Genomic DNA, 22,222 nt, shown 5'->3' on the forward strand with positions numbered 1-22,222 from the left:
CCATAAACTGAAAGAAAAGAAAGAAATGCACTCATAATTTAACCATCCAAACTGAATTTTCTTCCTTTTTTTCAATTTTATTTTTATTTTTTGAGAACAGGGTCTTGCTCTGTCACTCAGGTTTTCATACAGTGGTGTGACCATGGCTTACTGCAGCCTCAAACTCTTCGGCCCAAGCATTCCTCCTGCCTCAGCCCTCTGAATAGTTGAGACTACAGCCATGTGCCTTTTTTTATATTTTAAAAAAATTAAGGCCCGCCGCGGTGGCTCATGTCTGTAATCCCAGCACTTTGGAAGGCCGAGGTGGGGCGGATCACGAGGTCAAGAGATCGAGATCATCCTGGCTAACATGGTGAAACCCCCATAATTTGTATTAAAAATACAAAAATTAGCTGGGCTTGGTGGTGCATGCCTGTAGTCCCAGCTACTTGGGAGGCTGAGACAGAAGAATTGCTTGACTCCAGGAGGTGTAGGTTGCAGTGAGCCGAGATCGCACCATCACACTCCAGCCTGGGCAACACAGTGAGACTCCGTCTCAAAAAAAAAAAAAAAATTAAAACATATATATGTTAATATATGGGAAGTACAAGTACTGCTCTCCTACGTGCATATATTGTGTAGTGGTAAGTCTGGGCTTTTAGTGCACCCATCACCTGAATCGTGAACAGCCAGTCAATTCTTATCCTGGTTCCTTCACCTCCTGGGTTGTGATTTTGAGAATTTGTGGTGTATTGATTGAGATAGCAGTTTAAGAGAAAGGGAAAAAAAGAAAACAAATGGAGGATGAAAAAATAAAGCAATACAGATACACACAGAACAGGACCAAGTTAGAGGCAAAATACAGCATCCAACTTGAATAAAACAAAGTAATCGCTATCTTTGTGGATAAGGAGAAACCTGTGTTTGTGAATATTTTATACTAATACAGTTTTACATTTGCTTATCTTTAATATTAATTTGAGACAACTGTTATTTTTCTGTTGTTTAATTTTTTTTATCAGCAAACTGAATGGTAAGTTAGAAATGAATGTATGAGAGTCAGAGAAATCTGGATTTTAATCCTTAGCATGAAAATTTTATAACTCTGTGACTTTGGAAAAGGAATCTAACTTCTCTGTTTATCCTGTTCACACGAGTGATAGTAATAATCCTTACTATAGACGACCACAGGAATTATAGATACAGCTCCCAGGGCAATGCGTATCAGAGTAAGCTATGTCTCCTTACATTTTCAGAGCTCTTATTGTTGCTCAATAAATGGCAGCTGTTGTTATCTGTGTTTTTGTTGTTGTTGTTTTTGAGACAAGAGTCTCGCTCTGTCGCAAGGTCTGGAGGGCAGTGGTGTGATCTTGGCTAACTGCAACCTCCGCCTCCTGGGTTCAAACTATTCTCCAGCCTCAGCCTCCTGAGTAGCTGGGATTACAGGCTTGTGCCACTGCGTCCGGCTAATTTTTGTATTTTTAGTAGAGATGGGGTTTCACTATGTTGGCCAGGCTGAACTCAAACTCCTGACCTCAGGTGATCCGCCCACCTCGGCCTCCCAGAGTGCTGGGATTGCAGGCGTGAGCCACCGCACCCGGCCACTATCTCTGGTTTTTAAAATGTATTAAACATGAGGAGTAATGACAGTGTTTCTTGATGACTGGGGAACTTGCAGTAGAAAGTTGACAAATACTGTTTCTATGAAAGAAACTGGAGCCTCCTAAGGTAAGCTGGGTCTGGATGCTTGATGAAGATGACTCTGCTGACTGCTCTTCCTCTTTCTGTGCAGAATGTGCCCCCAGACCTCTCCATCTGCACCTTTGTGCTGGAGCAGTCCCTCTCTGTCCGGGCGCTGCAGGAGATGCTGGCTAACACCGTGGAGAAATCAGAAGGGGCAAGTACCCAATTTATGTAGACTTGTAGTATTTTAATGAGCTCAGCTACTATAGGAACAATTTGTTTCACAGGTGTCAGAGATTTTCTTTTTGCTAAAAGAAGTCCATGCCTTTCAGTTGGAATGTCCTTAGGTTTGACTTTCTGCTTTATCTAGCATATTTGTGGTGTCTTGAAAACTAAAAAAATATATCCAAGCTTGATGTGTTCTGTGTCACTAGGCCTCATGCTTATGTCTGTTGTTTAAAATCAACCTTTCTTTGAGCATTTCTGTGTTTCATTACATTTTCAGAGCTGTTATTGTTATTATTTTAACTCATAGCTTTATGCATGGCTATTTGTCATTAACCTTTATTTCATTTTCAAGTGTCTGTCACTATGTGACTATGTTCTGAGCTTTTTCATGGAAAGTAAAATTTCATGGCACTGTTATATATTTTAAGTAACCAAATTTTGGTGATATGGCTTTAGTCTATTGTAATTTTGCAAACAGCTAATCCTTCTCCTCTGAAAATTGAAATTTTTCTTTTCTTTTCTTTTCTTTTTTTTTGAGACGGAGTCTGGCTCTGTCGCACAGGCTGGAGTGCAGTGGCGCGATCTCAGCTCACTGCAAGCTCTGCCTCCCGGGTTCATGCCGTTCTCCTGCCTCAGCCTCCCGAGTAGCTGGGACTACAGGCTCCTGCCACCACCACACCTGGCTATTTTTTTTTTCTTCTATTTTTAGTAGAGACGGGGTTTCACCATGTTTGCCAGGATGGTCTTGATCTCCTGACCTCGTGATCTGCCCACCTTGGCCTCCCAAAGTGCTGGGATTACAGGCGTGAGCCACCGCGCCCGGCCCTGAAATTGTTATGTGGTTTCCTAATGCAAGTATTTTTCTTTCAAAGCGTATTTGGTTATTTTATTTTCAATGAGACTTCCTGTGACTGATATCTGGGCTGTTACCCAGTCTTAACCAATTTATTAAAGTTTAGAATTAAGCAGGAGGATTAATGGTCAAATTTTTTGTTTCCAGGTTTTTAAATTTTTATTTTTTGGTGTGGTAATTACTGTAGTGTATGGTTTAATAAAGTGTAGTATTTCCAGAGAGAAAACTGAAAATTTTATTTTGCCATTATTGATCTATATGTTGCTGTTGTTAATCATTACTCTGGTCTGGATAAGTAAAGAGATTAAAAAATGGTAATATATAAATGATTATTCATAGAAATTAGTGATCAGTTATAACATTATTTTCATCAGCCTTGTAGTTTTTAAAATTTTACTGTCATGCAGCTTATGACTTTAGTTGATTTGTGCATTAATTCTAAATTAAATTTCAGCAGTGTACTATTAAGTAGGGAAGAGAAACTTTAGTGACTTTTGATATTAGACTAGAAGCTTATTTTACAAAAGCTTAGTATTTTAGTTTTTCAGGTTCATTTTTTGTTTACAACAAAGTTTGAAATTATTAAAATATATAAAGTTTCTTTTAAAAATTTCTATTCTTTCATGTAAACCTTCTCAGTTATGCTTAAGTTATGAAAGAGTAAAACAATTCTCAATTTAGTTTCATTTCTACCTGAAATAACCCCTCCTGATTTTTAAACATCCCTGAGTCATATCAACTTTGATATGCAAATCAGCTTTTATAAAGAAAGATCATTTTTATTTGGCATTAGCATTTAAAAAATGCATCTTGCCATTTCATCTGTCTTTACAGATAATAACTTAGAACTAAATTGCCATAAATTTAATTTTTTTATTGTTAAGTTGCATTTTTTTAAATTTAACAACTTTGAGAAGATCTTTTATCTTCTTCAAATCATGAGGTTGGGCTGGGCAAATTCTAAAGTTTCTTGAAATATAGGAAGTAATTTGAAATACTGTTTTAGGATTTATGGTTTTTTTGAGATGGGGTCTTGCTATATGGCCCAGGCTGGTCTTGAGCTCCTGAGCTCAAGCAATCCTCCTGCCTCAGTCTCTGGAATATCTGGGATTACAGGTTCATGCCACACTGTACCTAGCTTCTAGGATTTATGTTTTCAAGACATTTATTAGTTAGGATTTCTGGATCTCCTCAAGTATTTTTATTTAGCTGAATTTAGTTTTGAATTGTTCACTCTCTAGAATGTCTCCATCACAGATAAAGTAGTAATTTGTGTGATGTGTTGAACACTATTTTATGAAGTGCAGTATAGTTACCATAAGACATGAATTAGGAAGTATAATTTGAGGAAAAACTGCTACAAGGAATAAACACATTGCATGAAGCTGAAACCTATTTCTGTTTATTAGTAACTTTTAGAAAGAAACCAATGTCAAATAGCTCAACAGGGTACTGTATATTAGGGAAAAATGAAAGTTTCTCTCATACTGCTGAGTATTTTTGATTATACCCAGAAATGATATTCATTCCTAGCTTGCCACAGGTGATGCCAGTTAATTAGCACAGCCCCAGCCACAGCGTTGGAGGAAGGGTTCTGGAGGCCTCTATTGTATTTATGGATTTGGACGTAGCCCGAGCAACGGGGGATGTCCTGGAGGACCCCTGGGGTGGTCAAGGTTAAGGAGCACTGTGGGGACTTGGGACAGCAACTGTTTACCAAGAAGGATAGATATTTTCCACTTAACCATTTTATTCATAAGAGTGCACACCAGCTAAATATCATGTCTGATGATATGTGACTCAGGGATGCTGCTGGCACTTGTAGGAACCAAGTCTTCTGGACTCCAAATATCATCTTTTTAGTGCCTTATAATGTCCCCTTTACACTCATTATGGAACTCTAATGGGGAATCTTTTTATCAATCAAATTACTATCTCCAGGTTAATAAATCATGTGTAGTTTGCTTAAACGAAGAGCCACTTTTCCTAGGATGAAGTGTGTCAGGAAGGTAATGTGAATTTTCATGAAATCATTTCTTTCCTTTCAGATGAACAGTGAGTCAAAAAGAACCTTGTGTTCCCCTGATTCCCAACTCTTTCATAATCAACTTTCTTTACAAAGCCCTGTTCTTTTTTATTTAATAATTCTTATTTAATTTCTTACGTAATTCAGTAAATTAAACAATACTTATACTATTTCATGTTCAAAATGTTATATGCACATCGCAATACAAACACACTTGATGATAAGGAAAATTTTTCCATTTAGAACCATGCCTTTGTTTTTTGTGGTTAAGGACCATTTTGCTAGTATTCTTGGGTCATGAATAAGTACATGGTTTTCATAAAACGGTTAAGGAAACTTAGGAGAAAACTCCCAATGTCATTTGTGACAAAGTAAATCATGAACATTATGATAACATTATGAAGAAGATGTGTAAGATGAAATGGGAGAAGATATTACCTAATGTATGAAGTTTTGGTTCCCTAAAAAGTTGCTTATTGTGACTGTTAGTAAAATAACTCATATTTTTGTGGCACCAAAATCATTCTGAAGGATTTCATCTAAGTGGATTTTCTAAAATGTCTGTTTATTTAAAAAATATATATATATATGTTAAAAGAGAGACCTAGATCCAGTATCTATATAATTACATTGACTATCATTTAGCTTTTATTCTTATTAAAATCATGTCAATAGTAGATAGGCCAAGACCTGTTTATCTCAGTAGCTGCCCACAGAAGCTTTCAGATCTTGAGGATGGAGACAGTACACAGGCAACGAGAAGGAGAAGGTGTCTGTTGAGCAGCAACCATCTCTTTGGCCCTGTTTTCTCTGGGCGTCTGCCTATGCACATTCTTGCTTCTGCTGTTCTTTCTATTTCCCCCACTGGGTTTTCTGTGGTTCTGGATAATTTGTCGCTTGCATATCTACCTCTGTATTGCTCTTCTTGCTCTTCAGATCTATTTTGCATATGGATGATATAGCATAGGGTTAAAAACAGGGGTTTATTGTCTTAGAGAACTGCTTGAGAATACCAGTTCTGCCATAGTTAGCTCTGTGGCTTTGGGAAAGATAACTTTATCATCAAGGCTTAGTAATTATTAAATGATGGTGCATGTTATTATTGTTTTATTTATTCTTTTTTGTATATTTTTAAACTCCCTGGGTTGGATTGCTATTAATTCCTGACTGCCTTTTCTCTGGCCTTGATGGCTTTCTTCCTTCTCTGGGACATAGCCAGTCCAATTCCCACTTCCTCCCCTCAACCCCAGTATCCTCATCAATCCTGGCACATGTAGTTTGCCGATTTAATGATGCCGCAACAGTGTTAGAATAGAGAGTTGATGATAGCATTTGCTTATTTCCATGTGTTTTGTAGTTGATAAAGTTTCATAATTTAAGTAATATTGTGCTTTTGGCTATTCCTTTTATCTTAATTCACAAAATTATGATAGACACTTTTCGCTCACATAACTTTATTTGTAATGCCAAAGTTAATTTAAGGATTTCATCTCCTATGAGCACAGATATCAAGTGAGAGGTGACGTAGTATAGTAGAAAGGGCTTTGGTTTTGGAGTCCAGGAAATTTACTGAAAGTTCTTTTTCAAATAATATTTATAATAATTATCATCTGTTGAAAAGGCATTGCTTTGGTTTAATGCCATGAGTCCAATATATGGCTTGTATATTCTGTTGAGGACAGCATATTTTAAAATACACGTTGAGTGTCCTTTCTGTCTTTCGGTTTAATTATTTCTGGGGGAATTGTAGGACCCTGTTCTTTTCAACTTTAGCTTATGGCCACTTGACTGGGTCCCTTTATTATTAGAATATTGTAGATTGAACTAGAGAAAAAATTAAAATTAATCATTCTTTGCTCCTTACATCTTGCTCTTTGATGGAGTAATAGATTAACATTTATAATTCAGGTGATTATGATTTGGATCATTCATTCATTTGCCATATATTCCTCATGATCGTGGGTATTGGTAGTTTACCACTATGTAAGTTATGGATGATACTTTAAAAATCTATAAAATTCACAATGTAATGTTATAAATATTGTGATGAGCAAATAATATTGAAATGAATATTAAATAAATCCAATTCTAATCATTTAGTGCTTTTTCAACATTTATAAGGTAACTTGTATCTTATAAAGATTCTATGTATAGAAATTTAAGTGTTTTTTTGTCGTCAATGAGTTTACAACTGCAGGGATAGGAAAACAATTATAGTATAATTTCATGTATGTTATGGAAGTATATATAATTATCATGTTGGCATGAAGAAGGAATTGTGTATGTGGAACTTGTTATTCCTTTAAATTTTCTTGGCACCTTTTAGAATCATTTCCAAAACTATTAGAAGTAATATTAAAACTATTAATAGAAAAATCATTTCAAAATTTTTTCCAAGGAACAATTTGAGCTCATTAGGCAATTCCTTAAAATTTTAATAGAAAATAATACTTGTCAGGAAGACAATCCAAAACATGTCCAGAGATATTCTTAAAATGATTTTTATGTTTCAGTTTAGTAAAATGGCTTATTGTTTTATAAGAAACTGTAATGATGTTTCCTCTTTCTAAATTATGTACTGTCTTCAAAGTACAAAATATTACAATGACTTAATTATTAACAGAGGTATAGATCAGACTCAGACATGTCCAGCTTTTATGAAAAATGGAGCTGTAGAATGTGGAGTAGTAAAAAACTTGTGTCGGCTGGGCACGGTGGCTCATGCCTGTAATCCCAGCACTTTGGGAGGCCAAGGTGGGTGGATCACTTGAGGTCAGGAGTTTGAGACCAGCCTGGCCAATGTGGAGAAACCCCGTCTCTATGAAAAATACAAAAATTAGCTGGGTGTGGTGGCACACACCTGTAATCCCAGCTACTCGGGAGGCTGAAGCAGGAGAATCGCTTGAACGCAGGAGATGGAGGTTGTAGAGAGCAGAGATTGCACCACTGTTCTCCAGCCTGGGCAACAAAGTGAGACTCCATCTCTAAACAAATAAATAAATAAATTAATTAATTAATTAATTAAAACACTTGTGTCATTCTTTTTACAAAACCCCTGTCTCTTTAAGACATGTACTCTAAGAACATTCAAAAATGCATGGGGCTGGGCACGGTGGCTCACACCTGTCATCCCAGCACTTTGGGAGGCTGAGGCATGTGGATCACTTGAGGTCAGGAATTCGAGACCAGCCTAGCCAACATGTTGAAACCCCATCTCTACTAAAACCACAAAAAATTAGCCAGACGTGGTGACACGTGCCTGTAATCCCAGCTACTTGGGAGGCTGAGGCACGAGAATCACTTGAACCCAGGAGGCGGATTTTGCAGTGAGCCCAGATCGTGCCACTGCACTCCAGCCTGGGCAGCAGAGCGAGTATCCATCTCAAAAAAAAAAAAAAAAAAAAAAAAATGCAGTGGGAAGCAACTGGCTAAATTGACTGGTAAATAAATTTAAAAAATACATTTGTAAAGCACTGAAGCCCCATAAATTACTTTTTAAAAGTACATTTATCAAATATTGAAGCTCCAATTTCACACAGGTAATTGCATCTAAGATCATTTTATATAAATGCAAGAGCAAAAGATGAAGAAGATCTGTGTATTATCTCATAGTGGTTAAAGCTCATAGATTATAGTACAAACTCCCTGAGTTCATTTCCTGGTAACATAAGTGACTTAACCTTTCTGTGCCTCAATTTTCTCATTTATAATGTGAGGAAAATAATAGCATCTCCCTTTGTTATGAGAATTAAATAATATAAGTAAAGTGTGTAGAACAATCGTGGCATGCAAGAAGAACTATGAGTATGCTATCATCATTGTGATGGTCTCTGCATTGAGTATGCCTGAGTAAGCTCCTACCAGATCTGATCCTTCTGAAGAAAATAACTATAATCTCTGGTCAAAATACAAAAACAAAACTACACCCACAATAATAAAACCTTCAATTACCTGAAGGCCCTAGCTATAGTTGCTCTATGGCCGCCGTTACAAGTTACCGCTGAGTTGGTGGCTTAAAATAACATACATTTATTATTTTCTAGCGTTAGAGGTCACAAGTCTAAAATCAATCTCCATGGGCTAAAATCAGGGTGTTGGCAGCACTGCATTGCTTCCAGAGACTCTAGGGAAAAATCTGTTTCCTTGCCTTTTCTAGCCTACATTCTTGGCTTGTGACCCATCCTCCACCCTCAAAGCCAGCAGTGACCTACCATGTCACATCGTCACAGGTGCCAGGGATTAGGATGTGGATGGTTCCGGGGTGCCATTATGTGGTCTACCCTATCATGGATATGCTGAGCTCGAGTAAGATGTTATTGACAAGATCAAATGGAAGTGAGAACAATCTAGTTGAAAAATGACTGAAAAGTATACTTTTTGATTTGACAGGAGCCTGATTTTCTTGCAAACCAATCAATAGGAATTTCAGTCTATCTTATGTACATACCAATTTATAGATTCACATACATTTTGTATTTAACAGGCTTCATTCTCTGAAGGTTTTCTGAGTTTCCAGTAGTTAATCACATGATTTAGAATTTAAATTTAAGTATATTTTCATATTGCATGCATAGTAGACACTAATTACTTTTAACAATAACATTAATCAAAAATAACTAAAAAAATGAGGATATATATAAATGCAATTTGTTGAGTTCCTATCGTATTCCAGACAGGCATCTTCCTAAACCATGAATACAAAATAGTGAGTGTGGTATTATTTTTCTTTGTTAATAGGAGCCTGTTCAGTCTTTGGCTATAGTCTCTTCTGTGTCAGATAACAGTATTTAAAGTATGGTCACAGTTCCAACAGTAGATCTTCATATTTCTTTTACATCCTCATTCTTCTGGTATTATGGTATCTGCTCAGAGGCACTACATCGTAAAGCCTTTTTTTGTTCAAGCTTTAGGACAGATAGATCAAGGATCAAAATGAAAAGAGTTAATGTTGTGTCCACGCTAGTTGAGTTTTATATTAATGATTTCTTTCCATTAAAGCACATTGGGGTAATGTGGAGGAAAAGGAGTTGATGAATTTTGTAGTTCATATGATATAAATTGTGTTCTGTATATTATTAAAAGTAAATTTCTCAAATGACTGGGCTAATGACTCACTGGAAAAAAATGAGGTTTAACACTTGATGTTGTTCATCCATTTTCAAATATGCTCTGTATAAGTCTCCAGTAAAATACAGAATTAAACTCCATTAAAATACAGAGTTAGTATGTAAAACTGTGACCATACTTTAAATAGTGTAAATGTAGAGATATCTGCCACTGAAGAGACAATAGCCAAAGAATGAACAGGCTCCTATTAACAAAGAAAAATAATACCACACTCATTATGTTTTATTTGTGTTTCAGGAAGATGCCTGCCTGGAATATGATAAGAACTCAACAAATTGAGCATTTATATATATCTTCATTTGTTTATTTAGTTATTTTTAATTAATGCTATTGTTAAAAGTAGTGTCTATTATGCGTGCAATATGCAAATATACTTAAATTTAAATTCTAAATCATTGAAATGTTTTATTTTTATAACAGTAATATATGAGTATAAAATAAAAATGCCCTCTTCATAATCCTCATTCCCCCCTAAGATAACCACAGCTAAAAGATTGGTATATAGCCATCTATAACTTTATGCATAAAAATATTATTATATAAATGGAATCATATACTGTCTTGTCATCTTTTACCACCTAATTATATATGGTTTTTAAAAAATCAGGACACAAAATGTCCAGAGGAAGAGAAGATTCAGATTTAGTTGATCCAAGCTCTAGGTCAGATTTCTGTAGTTCTCTTTGCCCTGTTCTGTGTTTGCTTGGTTCACAGGCTAGCTTCCCTCATGATTACAGGATACCTTGTAGGAATTTCAGGGATGATATCCAAAGGCAACATCATCTATAGGCACAAAAAGGAGCTGACTTTCTTTATTTCTAAAAGCAAGGCATTTTCCCCAGGAATTCCCTGGCAGAATTTCCCTCATGCCCATTGTCACACAACCATACCTAATTTATTTACTCGCAAGAGAAAATGGGGCCAGCACAACTGGCTCTGACCATGGGGATGGCAATAGGGAAGGACACTTTGAAGAACTAGGTTCTTTTATTGGGAGAAGGAAGAGAATTGCATGTGAAAATGAAGGTCAGATAATTTCTAACATTGTCTGCTACATCATATAGCAGATACATAGTTAGCATCTGTATGCTTTCACTGGAAATGTTTATATTTGGGACCCTCCGTGTTCTTGAGCCAAACTAGGACCAACAAGTGAAATCTTTGCCTATGAAAACAAAACCAACTCTGTGCTCAGGTGTCTCCATGACCGAGAAATAGAAAGCGCATGTCCATTCTCCACCTGTCTCATTTGTACATTCAACAAAAATAGATTGAGTTGCTTTTGTGCATTCTGGAGCTAGGGGGACAGGGATGAATAACAATGCCTCCTTGCTCTTGAGAATCTTAGCAATCTAATAATAAAGAGAGAAGATAAATATAATGTGGTATGAACCTGCTTTCATAGTAAATAGTTCAATCAGAGAGCAGAGGAGAGATCTAATTACCTACCCAACACTCTCCCCTTGTACGTCCTCATAACTGTGAAATGCTGAATGGATTAGTGTGTGTTTATATTGTAGACAATATGATGTTACTAGCTATTTATATCTGAAACTTCTATTCTCAAATATCTAGTCTAACTTAACCTTATTTTAAGAGGCTGTGTTCTGTTTACCTTCCTATCGAGGAACATCCTTGGTAAAGCATAAATAGTACTTCAATAATTAGATTATAATGCCAATAAATTAACAAATTTACTAATTAATGTAATATTTAGCCAGCATCTTGTCCAAAGCCTCTGTATATAAATATGTACCTACCCTTCATCTGCAAAATTGATGCAGTGATGTAAAGGTGAATGTGATTATAATCTCTTGAAGGGCTCATAGCTAAAAATATTCACTGAGCAACAATTATCTATCTGTCACTTAGGTGAATGTGGAAATTTGTCTGTGGTTGAAAGATGCATCTTTCAGTTTTACTGCCTTTCTCTTTCTAGAAAGACAACTTTCTACTCAGAAGCCAAGGATATTCCATATTTCTAAGTATTTGAATGACGTGGTTTCCAGACTCTGTCATCAAACTCAATAAAGACGTCAATTTAAGCAGCATGTAATTTAATCACAGTGGGGTAGTTAGGCACTGTTTTAGATTATGAATCTTAAATGTATAGATTATTTTATTTGATTAGTCTCATTCAATTTGGACATCTTCCTCAGCTATTTGTGTGTGTTTATAATAGAAAAAAATTTCATTTGTAAACATATGATAGCAAATAAATGACATGGCATATTTCTGATTCAATCTTAATAAACTATTCTGCAATTTATGAGTGACTTAAAGATATGTGGAACCTATTGAGTCAGCCATTCTCAAACTTTTTTCTTTTTTTGAGATAGAGTCTCATTCTGTCACCTAGGCTGGAGTGCAGTGGTGCAATATCCTCCCCAAAAAACAAATACAAAAGCAAAAACAACAACTAACACTCCTTCCTGCATTTTTTTGGTGTGTTTTCTTCAAAGCACTGAACACCTTCTGAAGACTATGTATTCGCGGTCTGTTTATTGCCTTCCTATCCCCATTAGAGTGTAAATCTCAGGAATGCAGGTCTTTGGGTCTGTGGTATTCGCTTGCTATACCACTAACATCCAAAACAATGCATGTTATGTACTAGGTAGTCAGGAAATATTTGCTGACTGGAGGGACTGCAAGATAGAATTTATAGACCAAAATCAAGGGGCTGAAAAGTACCAAAAATTCTGTTTCTGCTACTGTAGTAACAGTTTTGAACATATGGTAGAGCTTTTTTGTCTGTTAAATACAGCTGTTTTTGAATTTGCCTCTCTATTGTGGGAGAAAAAGAATGTTTTTGAACGGAAAAGTCAGAAAATAACCTTTTGGGTTCGGTAATCCTCCATCCTTATTTGCCTGACAGTCCAGGTTAATACCTGTGGTCACAGCATAATCACTATTAGTTCCCCTTTTCGTTGTCCAAAGTGTCCCAGTCTGGATGAGAAATTACACGGTTATCCCTAGTCATGGTGTCTTTGTGAATCAGATAAAACTTATAGAATCTATTTACAGAAGGCAATACAAATAATATGCATGCGTACAAAATCTTGTATTTCATCTCTGATTTGAAGACTTAAAAGAAGTTTTCCTTTCTGTTGAGTTAAATAACTTCCTTTTTTTTTTTTTTTTGAGTTAATTCTTGCTCTGTTATCCATGCTGGAGTGCAGTGGTATGATCACAGCTCTCTGCAGCCTCCAATGCTGGGTCTCAAGGGATCCTCCTGCCTCCTGAGTAGCCAGGACCACAGGCACGAGCCACCATGCCTGGCTAATTAATTTTTTTTTTTTTTTTTTTTGGGTAAAGATAGGTTCTTGGTATATTGCCCAGGCTGGCCTTGAACTCCTGACCTTAAGTGATCCTCCCTCCTTAACCTCCCGAAATGTTGGGATTACAGGTGTGAGCCACCTCACCCCACTCGTACAACCTCTTTAGTGATTGTTGCAGTCACACATTCTGAGAAGATACACTTTTTTGCAAGTAATCCCAGAAGTGTGAGAGAAGAGCAAAGACCAGCAGGATCTACATAACTTGAGGATTACAGAGATCAGATGGAACATTCTGAGAGTGAGCATGAGGTCAGTACTGGTAGTACAAACTGATTACTTTCATGTGGCTTCTGAGATCAGGCCACATGTGACCCATGACTTCCTGGTGAAGCATTAACTCTTTTTTTTTTTTTTTGAGACGGAGTCTTGCTTTGTCGCCCAGGCTGGAGTGCAGTGGCGCGATCACGGCTCACTGCAAGTTCCACCTCCCGGGTTCACGCCATTCTCCTGCCTCAGCCTCCCGAGTAGCTGGGACTACAGGCGCCCACTACCACGCCTGGCTAATTTTTTTTTGTATTTTTAGTAGAGACGGGGTTTCACCGTGTTAGCCAGGATGGTCTCGATCTCCTGACCTCGTGATCCGCCCACCTCGGCCTCCCAAAGTGCTGGGATTACAGGCGTGAGCCACCGCGCCCGGCCAGCATTAACTCTTAAGACCACATGGAACTGTAGAAGGGTCCTTTGCTGGAACCAGAAACCTTAGAACTGTCCTTAGACCACTGAAAAAGTACAAAGAGCAGCGCAGCAAGAACACACAGAACGGGCCTAATATTGCCGCGCACTGATTTCAGTAGCCCTGGAAAATGTGAGCCATATGTGAGACAAGAAGAACATATTGAAAGCCTTGCAGTATCTGACAAGAGAGAAAAGTAGGCCAGGCGCTGTGGCCCACGCCTGTAATGCAAGCACTTTGGGAGTCTGAGGTGGGAGGATCACTTGAGCCCCAGAGTTTGAGACCAGCTTGGGCAACATGGTGAAACTGTCTCTACAAAAAATAAAAAAAAATAGCTGGACATGGTGGCTAATAGCCATAGCCAGCATACCTATAGACCCAGCTACTTCAGAGGCTGAGGTGGTGGGATTGCTTGAGCTTGGGAGATCAAGGCTGCAGTGAGCTGTGTTTGTGCCACTACACTCCAACCTGGGTGACGGAGCGAGATGCCGTCTCAAAAAAAAAAGGATCCCAAATCTCACACAACAATGAATGAGATTGGACAATGCAAAGAGAAAGCTAAATGAAAGTTAAATAACACCAGGGATCACAGAAGAAACAGCAGCTAAACCAGCAAAATTAAATACTTCATAAGCTGGTGTTAATTGCATTTGTTCACTCTATTGATATATGATGAGCAACCACGTTCTAGATTCTGTGTAGAGTAAATAGTGAGAGCGAGCTGAGTTGCTACAGAGGCCTCTTCCAGAATAGGACATAAACGGAGCGTGTGCATTGTAGGTATAAACACTCAATAAGTGATTTTTTTTCAGATGAAGAAATAGAAACAATGTACCAAGGTCAACGATTAAAAACAGTGATTATCTTTACACAGTCATGGGCTGGAAGTTTTGTTTCTAATAGTTTCCAGAATAGAAGTATTTGTGTGAATGATAATTATATGACATGTAAGGAAATTAATTATGTCATTTATTGATTCTTGAGGTACAGGCTCTAAAGCTCCAGCATGGATTTGATGTGGATGGTACTAATGATACAGATATTTAAGTTTTGTTGATTTGTATGTAGTTTCCTCATAAGAGTTTTTTTTTTTTTTTTTGAGACAGAGTTTACTTCTCGTTGCTCAGGCTGGAGTGCAATGGCATGGTCTTGGCGGCTCACTGCAACCTCTGCCTCCTGGTTTAAAGTGATTCTCCTGCCTCAGCCTCCCAAGTAGCTGGGATTCCAGGCACCCACCACCACGCCTGGCTAATTTTTGTGTATTTTTAGTACAGATGGGGTTTCTCCATGTTGGCCAGGCTGGTCTCGAACTCCTTACCTCAGGTAATCCGCCGGCCTTGGCCTCCCAAAGTGCTGAGATTACAGGCGTGAGCCACCACGCCTGGCCCCCATAAGGGGTTTTTAGTTCCTCAGGAAACTATTCAAGCATTGGTTAGGAAGAAATATGTGCAGCTGGGTGAATCTAGCTAATGATCGGATTATTCTCATGGCGTTTTGCCGGGGGCTGCCTTGACGATGTCTTCTTGGATCTAGGTCTTTAACTTGCCTGTAACTATTGCACGCTGTCCCTCCAGCAGACCGTTCCTAATTTAACTGCTATCCTGTGACCTCAGTTTTTACAAAGGAATCTAAAACTGTAACCTTTCTTTATTTCTAGCTCCAATTAGTTCTTTATACTATTCGTTCTCTATCCAAACTGAACTCACTCCCTGAATATGCTACACTTAATTCAGGTATATATTCTCTACACTCTTACTACACTAATTCCTCAACCTAGAATTCTGAGCCTTTCAGAAGTTTACCACCCCTCACTTCTCTGCAAATGTCCAAGGAGTTGTCTTCCTTAAACACTTTCATGAAGCTCCCAGCCAGAAGTAATATTTCTACTTATAGAGTTCCTTATCACTGGGTGTTCACATTTTCTTATTTTTGTCTCTCATTTTATATAGTGATTATTGGGTATGTATTTTATACATTTTATTTACATTAGAATATGGTTTTGTTCAATGTCCATTCTTTAACCAACACCACATTGTCTTGATTACTAGCAGCTTTATAGTAAGTCTTTTTTATTTATTTTTTTTATTTTTTGAGACAGAGTCTCGCTCTGTCACTGGGCTGGAGTGCGGCGGCGCCATCTTGGTTCACTGCAACCAACCTCTGCCTCCCGGATTCAAGCAGTTCTCCTGCCTCAGCCTCCTGAGTAGCTGGGACTACAGGCGTGCACCACCACACCCAGCTAATTTTTGTATTTTTAGTAGAGACGGGGTTTCACCTTGTTGGCCAGGATGGTATCCATCTCCTGACCTCGTGATCCGCCCACCTCGGACTCCCAAAGTGCTGGGATTACAGGTGTGAGCCACTGCGCCCAGCCTGTAGTAAGTTTTGAAGTTACATAATGTCAGTCTCTGACTTTGTTCTTCTCCAATGTTGTGATTATTGTGGGTCTTTTGCCTTCCCATATAAATTTTAAAATCAGTTTGTAAAAATCTACAAAATAACTTGCTGAGATTTTGATTGGGATGCACTGACTTGTTAGAATGTTTTAAAAATTTTCCGTATTCCTCTGTGTACCCGCCAGTTTTTCATAGTATATAGATCTAAAATGTAAGACTTTACTATATGAAATTTATTATTCATAATAGATCTAAGCCCAGGAGGTCAAGGCTGAAGTGAGTGCTACTATATTCCAGCTTGGGCGAAAGAGAGAGACTCTGCCAAAAAAAAAATATATATATATACTATGTACATATCCTGAGGATTTGAACAAATTCAGAAAACATTGAAATAGTATTACATGAACTGTTCCTATTCTAAAGTAAGCATAATTTAGGAAGTAGTAGCTCTTAGTTCTTTATTACCTAATTTAAATTTTAAAAGAAAGCATTTATACTTAAGAATAAAATTTCTAAACCCTTTCCTTGTATTGAGTTGCATGTGTGTTAGTGTATGAGATTGCTGAGTTTATTGTACTAAGTCGGCTTCATTGTTTGACAGATCTAAAAAAACTGGGAGAGTTCTGCCTAATACTGCAAAACCAGAGTAAAGTTAGGAAATTGGGCTAATGTTTAATTAAGTCAATCACTGGCCTTACTTTTGTGCTTCATTTGCTCAATTAAACTTATGGTAAATTTCTTTCTCGAACTGATGGAGAAAAGACTTTGTGATCTCATGCTGTTAAAGTACATAATCCCATATGATATTACAGTATGGAGAGATGCTTTTCTTTTTATTTATAATTCTCCCACATTAATGTCATGTCTGTCTGTTCTAATTTAGTGCTTTGTATTTTTCATTTTAAAAGTACCTGGTCTGCTCCTGTGAACATTTAGGTAGATACCTCAGTTTGAGGTTCTGTGAATCTGTGATTCTATTATTTGTAAACATGTATGAAAATGGAAAAGAGGTTGGGCATGGTGGCTCACACCTATAATCCTAGCACTTTGGGAGGCAGGAGGATTGCTTGAAGCTGAGAGTTTGAGAGCCCCCTGGGCAACAAAGAGAGACCCCTGTCTCTACAAAAAATTTAAAAAACTAGCTGGACGTGGTGGTGCGCACCTGTAGTCCCAACTACTCAGGAGGCTGAGGTGGGAGGATCACTAGAACCTGGGAGTTCCAGGCTGCACTGAGCTATGATTGTACCACCCTGGGCACCAAAGTGAGACCCCGTCTCAAAAACAAACAAACAAAAAAACAGAGAGGGAAAAATAAAGAAAAATACATACCTATAATAATAGGTTCTCAATATATATTCTTTCCCTTTCTACTTTCGGGATGAATTCACTGCTTGTTGAAATATAATTGACTGATCTAAATGCTGATGTTTTAATGAAAAGCAAATAATGTGGATTTCATTTAATTCTGTCCTAAATGACAGTTTGGCCACATACTTAACAAATCCCTAGGCACCAAGGATTTGGGGTTTTGTTGGGAAGAAAACATCTGGGCCAGAAATGATGTACTTTTACTTTGTTTTGAATCTTTTATTGTTTGGATCAGACCTTGCTTAAAAATGTAGAGGAAAAATTTAATAGTTCCATTTCTACCTGGAAATACTACCTAGAAATAGTATTAGTCTATTAGTAGACTAATACTCCAGCTGTGGGAAAAACAAAAAACAAGCAAAACACCCAAACCTCCCCCAAACCAGAAGTTTTAAAAGGATTAAATGTAAAGGATTTAATCAGAATATATTAAATTTAAAAGGAAATATGATTGAGGCATTAGAAACTTCTGAGGTAGCGAGGACTTGAAGAGACCTAAATCCCAGCAGTAAGAGAAGTGCACTGGGGTAGGTCTAACATTTTTTATACCACTTTTCCCTTTGGGGCATTTGCTGAGTATTCATTTGGGCAGAGATTAAGGCAGAGGAGCCTGCAAAGTTTATGTAATCTCAGGCCTGACAACGTAGGCAGAATTTGAGGGTACAAGATCTTGAAGGAAAAAGAGAAATAAGGCTTACACTCTGAAGACGCTTTCCCCTTGAGGTATTTCTCTGTTGGTGGTGGCGTTTTTATTATTATTATTACGAGACAGGGTCTCATTGTCCAGGCTGGATTCGAACTCCTGGGCTCAAGCAAACCTCCTCTCAAGTAGCTTGGATAACTGGCATGCACCACTATTCCAGATCATTTTTCTGTTATTAGCCTTTGGGAAACAAGCTCGGAAGCTTAGCAGAAAGCAGATCAAAAGCTCAGCAGTATAGTAAGATGTGACTATCGATTCTATGAAACAATACTAATAATGTCTCGTGAGGCCTAATCTTGTGCTGGAGGGCCAAAAATTGTATTTCAGTGGTTGCTAAGGAGGAGGGGTTTTGATAATCATTCCAGGCTCTCAGTTGGAATCCTTGGAAGTTATAATTACTAGGAGAGAGGGTGAGCTAAAGTCTTGCTAAGTCTGAAAACCTGCCTTCAACCTACTCAGCTCACATTGAATTGGTGTTATCTGCCCATCATCTAGCTGCCAGCCGTAGGTACATCTTTTCTGGAGGAAGAAACAGAATTAGCTTGTATACAAATTTTAACACAGTATCTGATGTGCAGTCAAACGTGTTATTAGGCATGTAAGGAGTCAGGATCAAGAGAAAAAAGATCTGACAGTAGAAATAGACCCATAAGTGATCCAGATATTGGAATTATCAGTCACAGACCTTAAAACAATTGGGGAATCTACAATGAAAAAAATCAAATGGAAATTCGAACACTGAAAACCACAGTAAGTAAAGTAAGAACTCAGAAGATTAGTTTAACAGCGGCTGGGACGTAGCTGAAGAGAGGATTCATGAACTGAAAAATAGATTAGTTGAAAATATCCAGACTGGCCTATGTGGAGAAAAGAACATTAAGAATAAAGGGGAAAAATCATAAAAGATGCATTAACTCTAGTAATAAAATCTAACATGCGAGTAACTGGATTCCCAAACTGTGATGGATTTGGAGCTACAATAGTGAGATTCAAGATTACTGTCAATCCTAAGAAAGATTAATACTTATAAAACCACACTGGGTTACCATAGTAAAAATGCTGAAAACTAGAAAAATAAAAAAATCTTAAAAGTAACTGGAGGAGGGAACAAAATTTAAAAGCCATGGTAAGACTGATACCTGATGACACATTAGAAAAATCTGAATCAGAAGACAAAGGCATGATATCTTTAATGTTGTGAGCAAAAATAATCACTAACTCGGTATTATAGCCAGATAAAAGTATACTTCAAAAGTGAGAGTGAAGTAAAGACATTTCCAGACGCATAAAAATTGAGATAATTTAGATACAGGAGATGGGGTTCTTCAGGCAGAAAGGAAATGATACCAGACTGAAAAGAGTAAATGCAGGAGGGAAAGAAGACTAAGTAAATATATGGCCAAATGTAAATTAATGCTAACTATACAAAATAATCGTATTAATGCCTTGTGGGGTTTAAAATATATGTGCAATTAAAATGCATAATGATAATAACTCAAAAGGTGGAAGAGTATAAAATTGTCAACCATGTTCAAAGATCCTTTTTCTGGAACAAGGTGAAGTTACTAATTTATACTTATAATGAAAGAGTTAATCACAATGGAAGATTATTAAATGTCATGGATGCCCATGCAACCTCTAGGGTACTAACCAAAAGAATAAGAAAGAATAACCAACAACTTTCCAGAGGGAAAAATGCCATATCAAGATATTTGATTAATGTAAAGGAAGGAAGAAAGGAGGGAAAAGAAGTAACATATGGGCTGAATCTGTTCTTAAATTAGATTATGGTGATGGTTCATAGCTGTGTAACTATACCAAAAAGCATTGAAATTGTGTACCTTAAATAAATGAACTTTATGATATGTAAATTATATTTCCATAAAGCTATATAAAGAGAACATGAGACCAATATAATACAAATAATATGAAAATATGATAAATATAACTAATAAATATAAACTCATATTTTAAGAATAAAACTAAATGTTAATTGACTAAATACTTCAATCAAAATTCATGGATTGTCAGATTTTATTAACTGCAATTGTATGCTGCTCACCAGAGATATACTTTAAGACTGTCTTACAGAAAGAGTAAAAGCTATAGGATGGTAAAGTTGTATGTATGGTAAAGTTGAATCTAAAGAAAGCTGGTATAACTATGTTAATATCTGAGAAAAGGGCTGGGCGCTGTGGCTCATGCCTGTAATCCCAGTACTTTGGGAGGTAAGTGGATCCCTTGAGGTCAGGAGTTCAAGACTAGCATGACCAATGTGGGGAAACTCCGTCTCTGCTACGAATACAAAAAATTAGCCAAGCGTGGTGGCGTGTGCCTGCAATCCCAGCTACTCGGGAGGCTGAGGCAGGAGAACAGCTTCAGTCCAGGAGGCAGAGGTTGCAGTGTGCTGAGATCGCACCACTGTACTCCAGCCTGGGTGACAAAAGTAAGACTCTGTCTCAAAAAAAAAAAAAAAAAAAAAAGAAAATCTGACCTCTGAGAAAGAATTTAGGGCAGAAAGTATTGCGAGAAATCAAGATGGACATTTCCCTATGTTAAAAAAAGTCAGTTTATAAGAAAAATAAAATAATTCTGAATTTACATGAATCTAATGATATAGCTTTCAAGCTTATAAAAACAAAAATTGACAAAATTATCAGGAGATCTCAATCAACAATCAATGTATAAGACCATGCTTCTCACAGTATTACAATAATCAGGCAAATAAATGAATGAGGATATAGAAATCTGAACAGTATGATTAATTAACATACATATTGACATTTATAGAACACGGCACCATATGCTGAGAAAGTACACATTTGTTTCAAGTGCAGATGGAGCATTTACCAAAATTGATTATGGAGGAAGTATAAGCAAATTTCAAAGGTTTGAAATAAGAGTGTATTCCTTTCTCATCATATAATGAAGTAAGAAATAAGTAACAAAAGGACTTGCAAATCCATACGCCTATGAATCAACAAGTTAATCAAAATGGCAAATTATAAGATATTTTAAATTGGATAATAGTGGAAAACATGGATACAGTTAAAACTGTGGATACGGTTAAAACTGGTTAGAGGAAGTTTTTCGGCCCTAAATACATAAGAAGAACTGAATAATCAGTTATCTAAATATCTCAAGAAGACAAAAAGAAAATATTAAACCTGGAAAATGTAGAAAGAAGAAATTATGAAGTAGAATTTATGTAGAAAGCAGAATTTATGAAGTAGAAAGAAATATAAATCATTCAAGCCAATAGCTGGATTTTTGAAACGACTAATTGATGAGCCCTTGGAGAGACTGAATACGAAAAAGAGAGAATATAAAACTAACAATATTAGAAATGAAAATAGGAAATCACTGCAGAACCTCCAAACAATGAAAAGATAATAAGAGAATACTGTGACTAGCTTTGTTCCAAAGAAATTAAAACATTCTAGAAACAATATAGTGTTAGCGAAATACAGTTTACCAACCCTAACACTAGAAGTGGGAAATATCAACTGTCTTATATTTATTAAATGAAATGAATTTATAATTAAAGCCTTCTCACAAAGAAGTCCAGACCCAGATGGCCTCACTGGTTAATTCCACCAAACATATAAGGAAACAATAATACCAATCTTAAACTCATAATACTTCCCAACTGATTTTATGAGGCCAACATAACCCTGATCCTAAACTATGACAAAGACTGTGCAAAAAAAAAAGGTATAGACTAATATTTATCAGGGACCGTAGGTGTAGAAATCCTCCACAAAATATTAAAATATTGGGAAATCCATCCCATTGACATATCAACTCAATAGCCTATTACAACCAAGTTGGGATTCAAAACCAATTAC

General features: G+C 36.9%; 1 protein-coding gene across 3 annotated transcripts in view; it reads left to right on the plus strand.

Annotated features, from left to right (window-relative positions):
• Nucleotides 1–22,222, plus strand: part of RYR2 (ryanodine receptor 2) — a 790,171-nt gene that overhangs the window by 285,247 nt on the left and 482,702 nt on the right. For all 3 annotated transcript variants that reach the window (XM_063708024.1, XM_063708025.1, XM_063708026.1), the window contains exon 3: nucleotides 1,772–1,876. In XM_063708024.1, the coding sequence (XP_063564094.1) occupies nucleotides 1,772–1,876 (105 nt within the window). The remainder of the gene's footprint in view (nucleotides 1–1,771; nucleotides 1,877–22,222) is intronic.

The sequence above is a fragment of the Gorilla gorilla genome, chromosome 1 (assembly GCF_029281585.2).
Source record: "Gorilla gorilla gorilla isolate KB3781 chromosome 1, NHGRI_mGorGor1-v2.1_pri, whole genome shotgun sequence".
Lineage (NCBI taxonomy): Eukaryota > Metazoa > Chordata > Mammalia > Primates > Hominidae > Gorilla > Gorilla gorilla.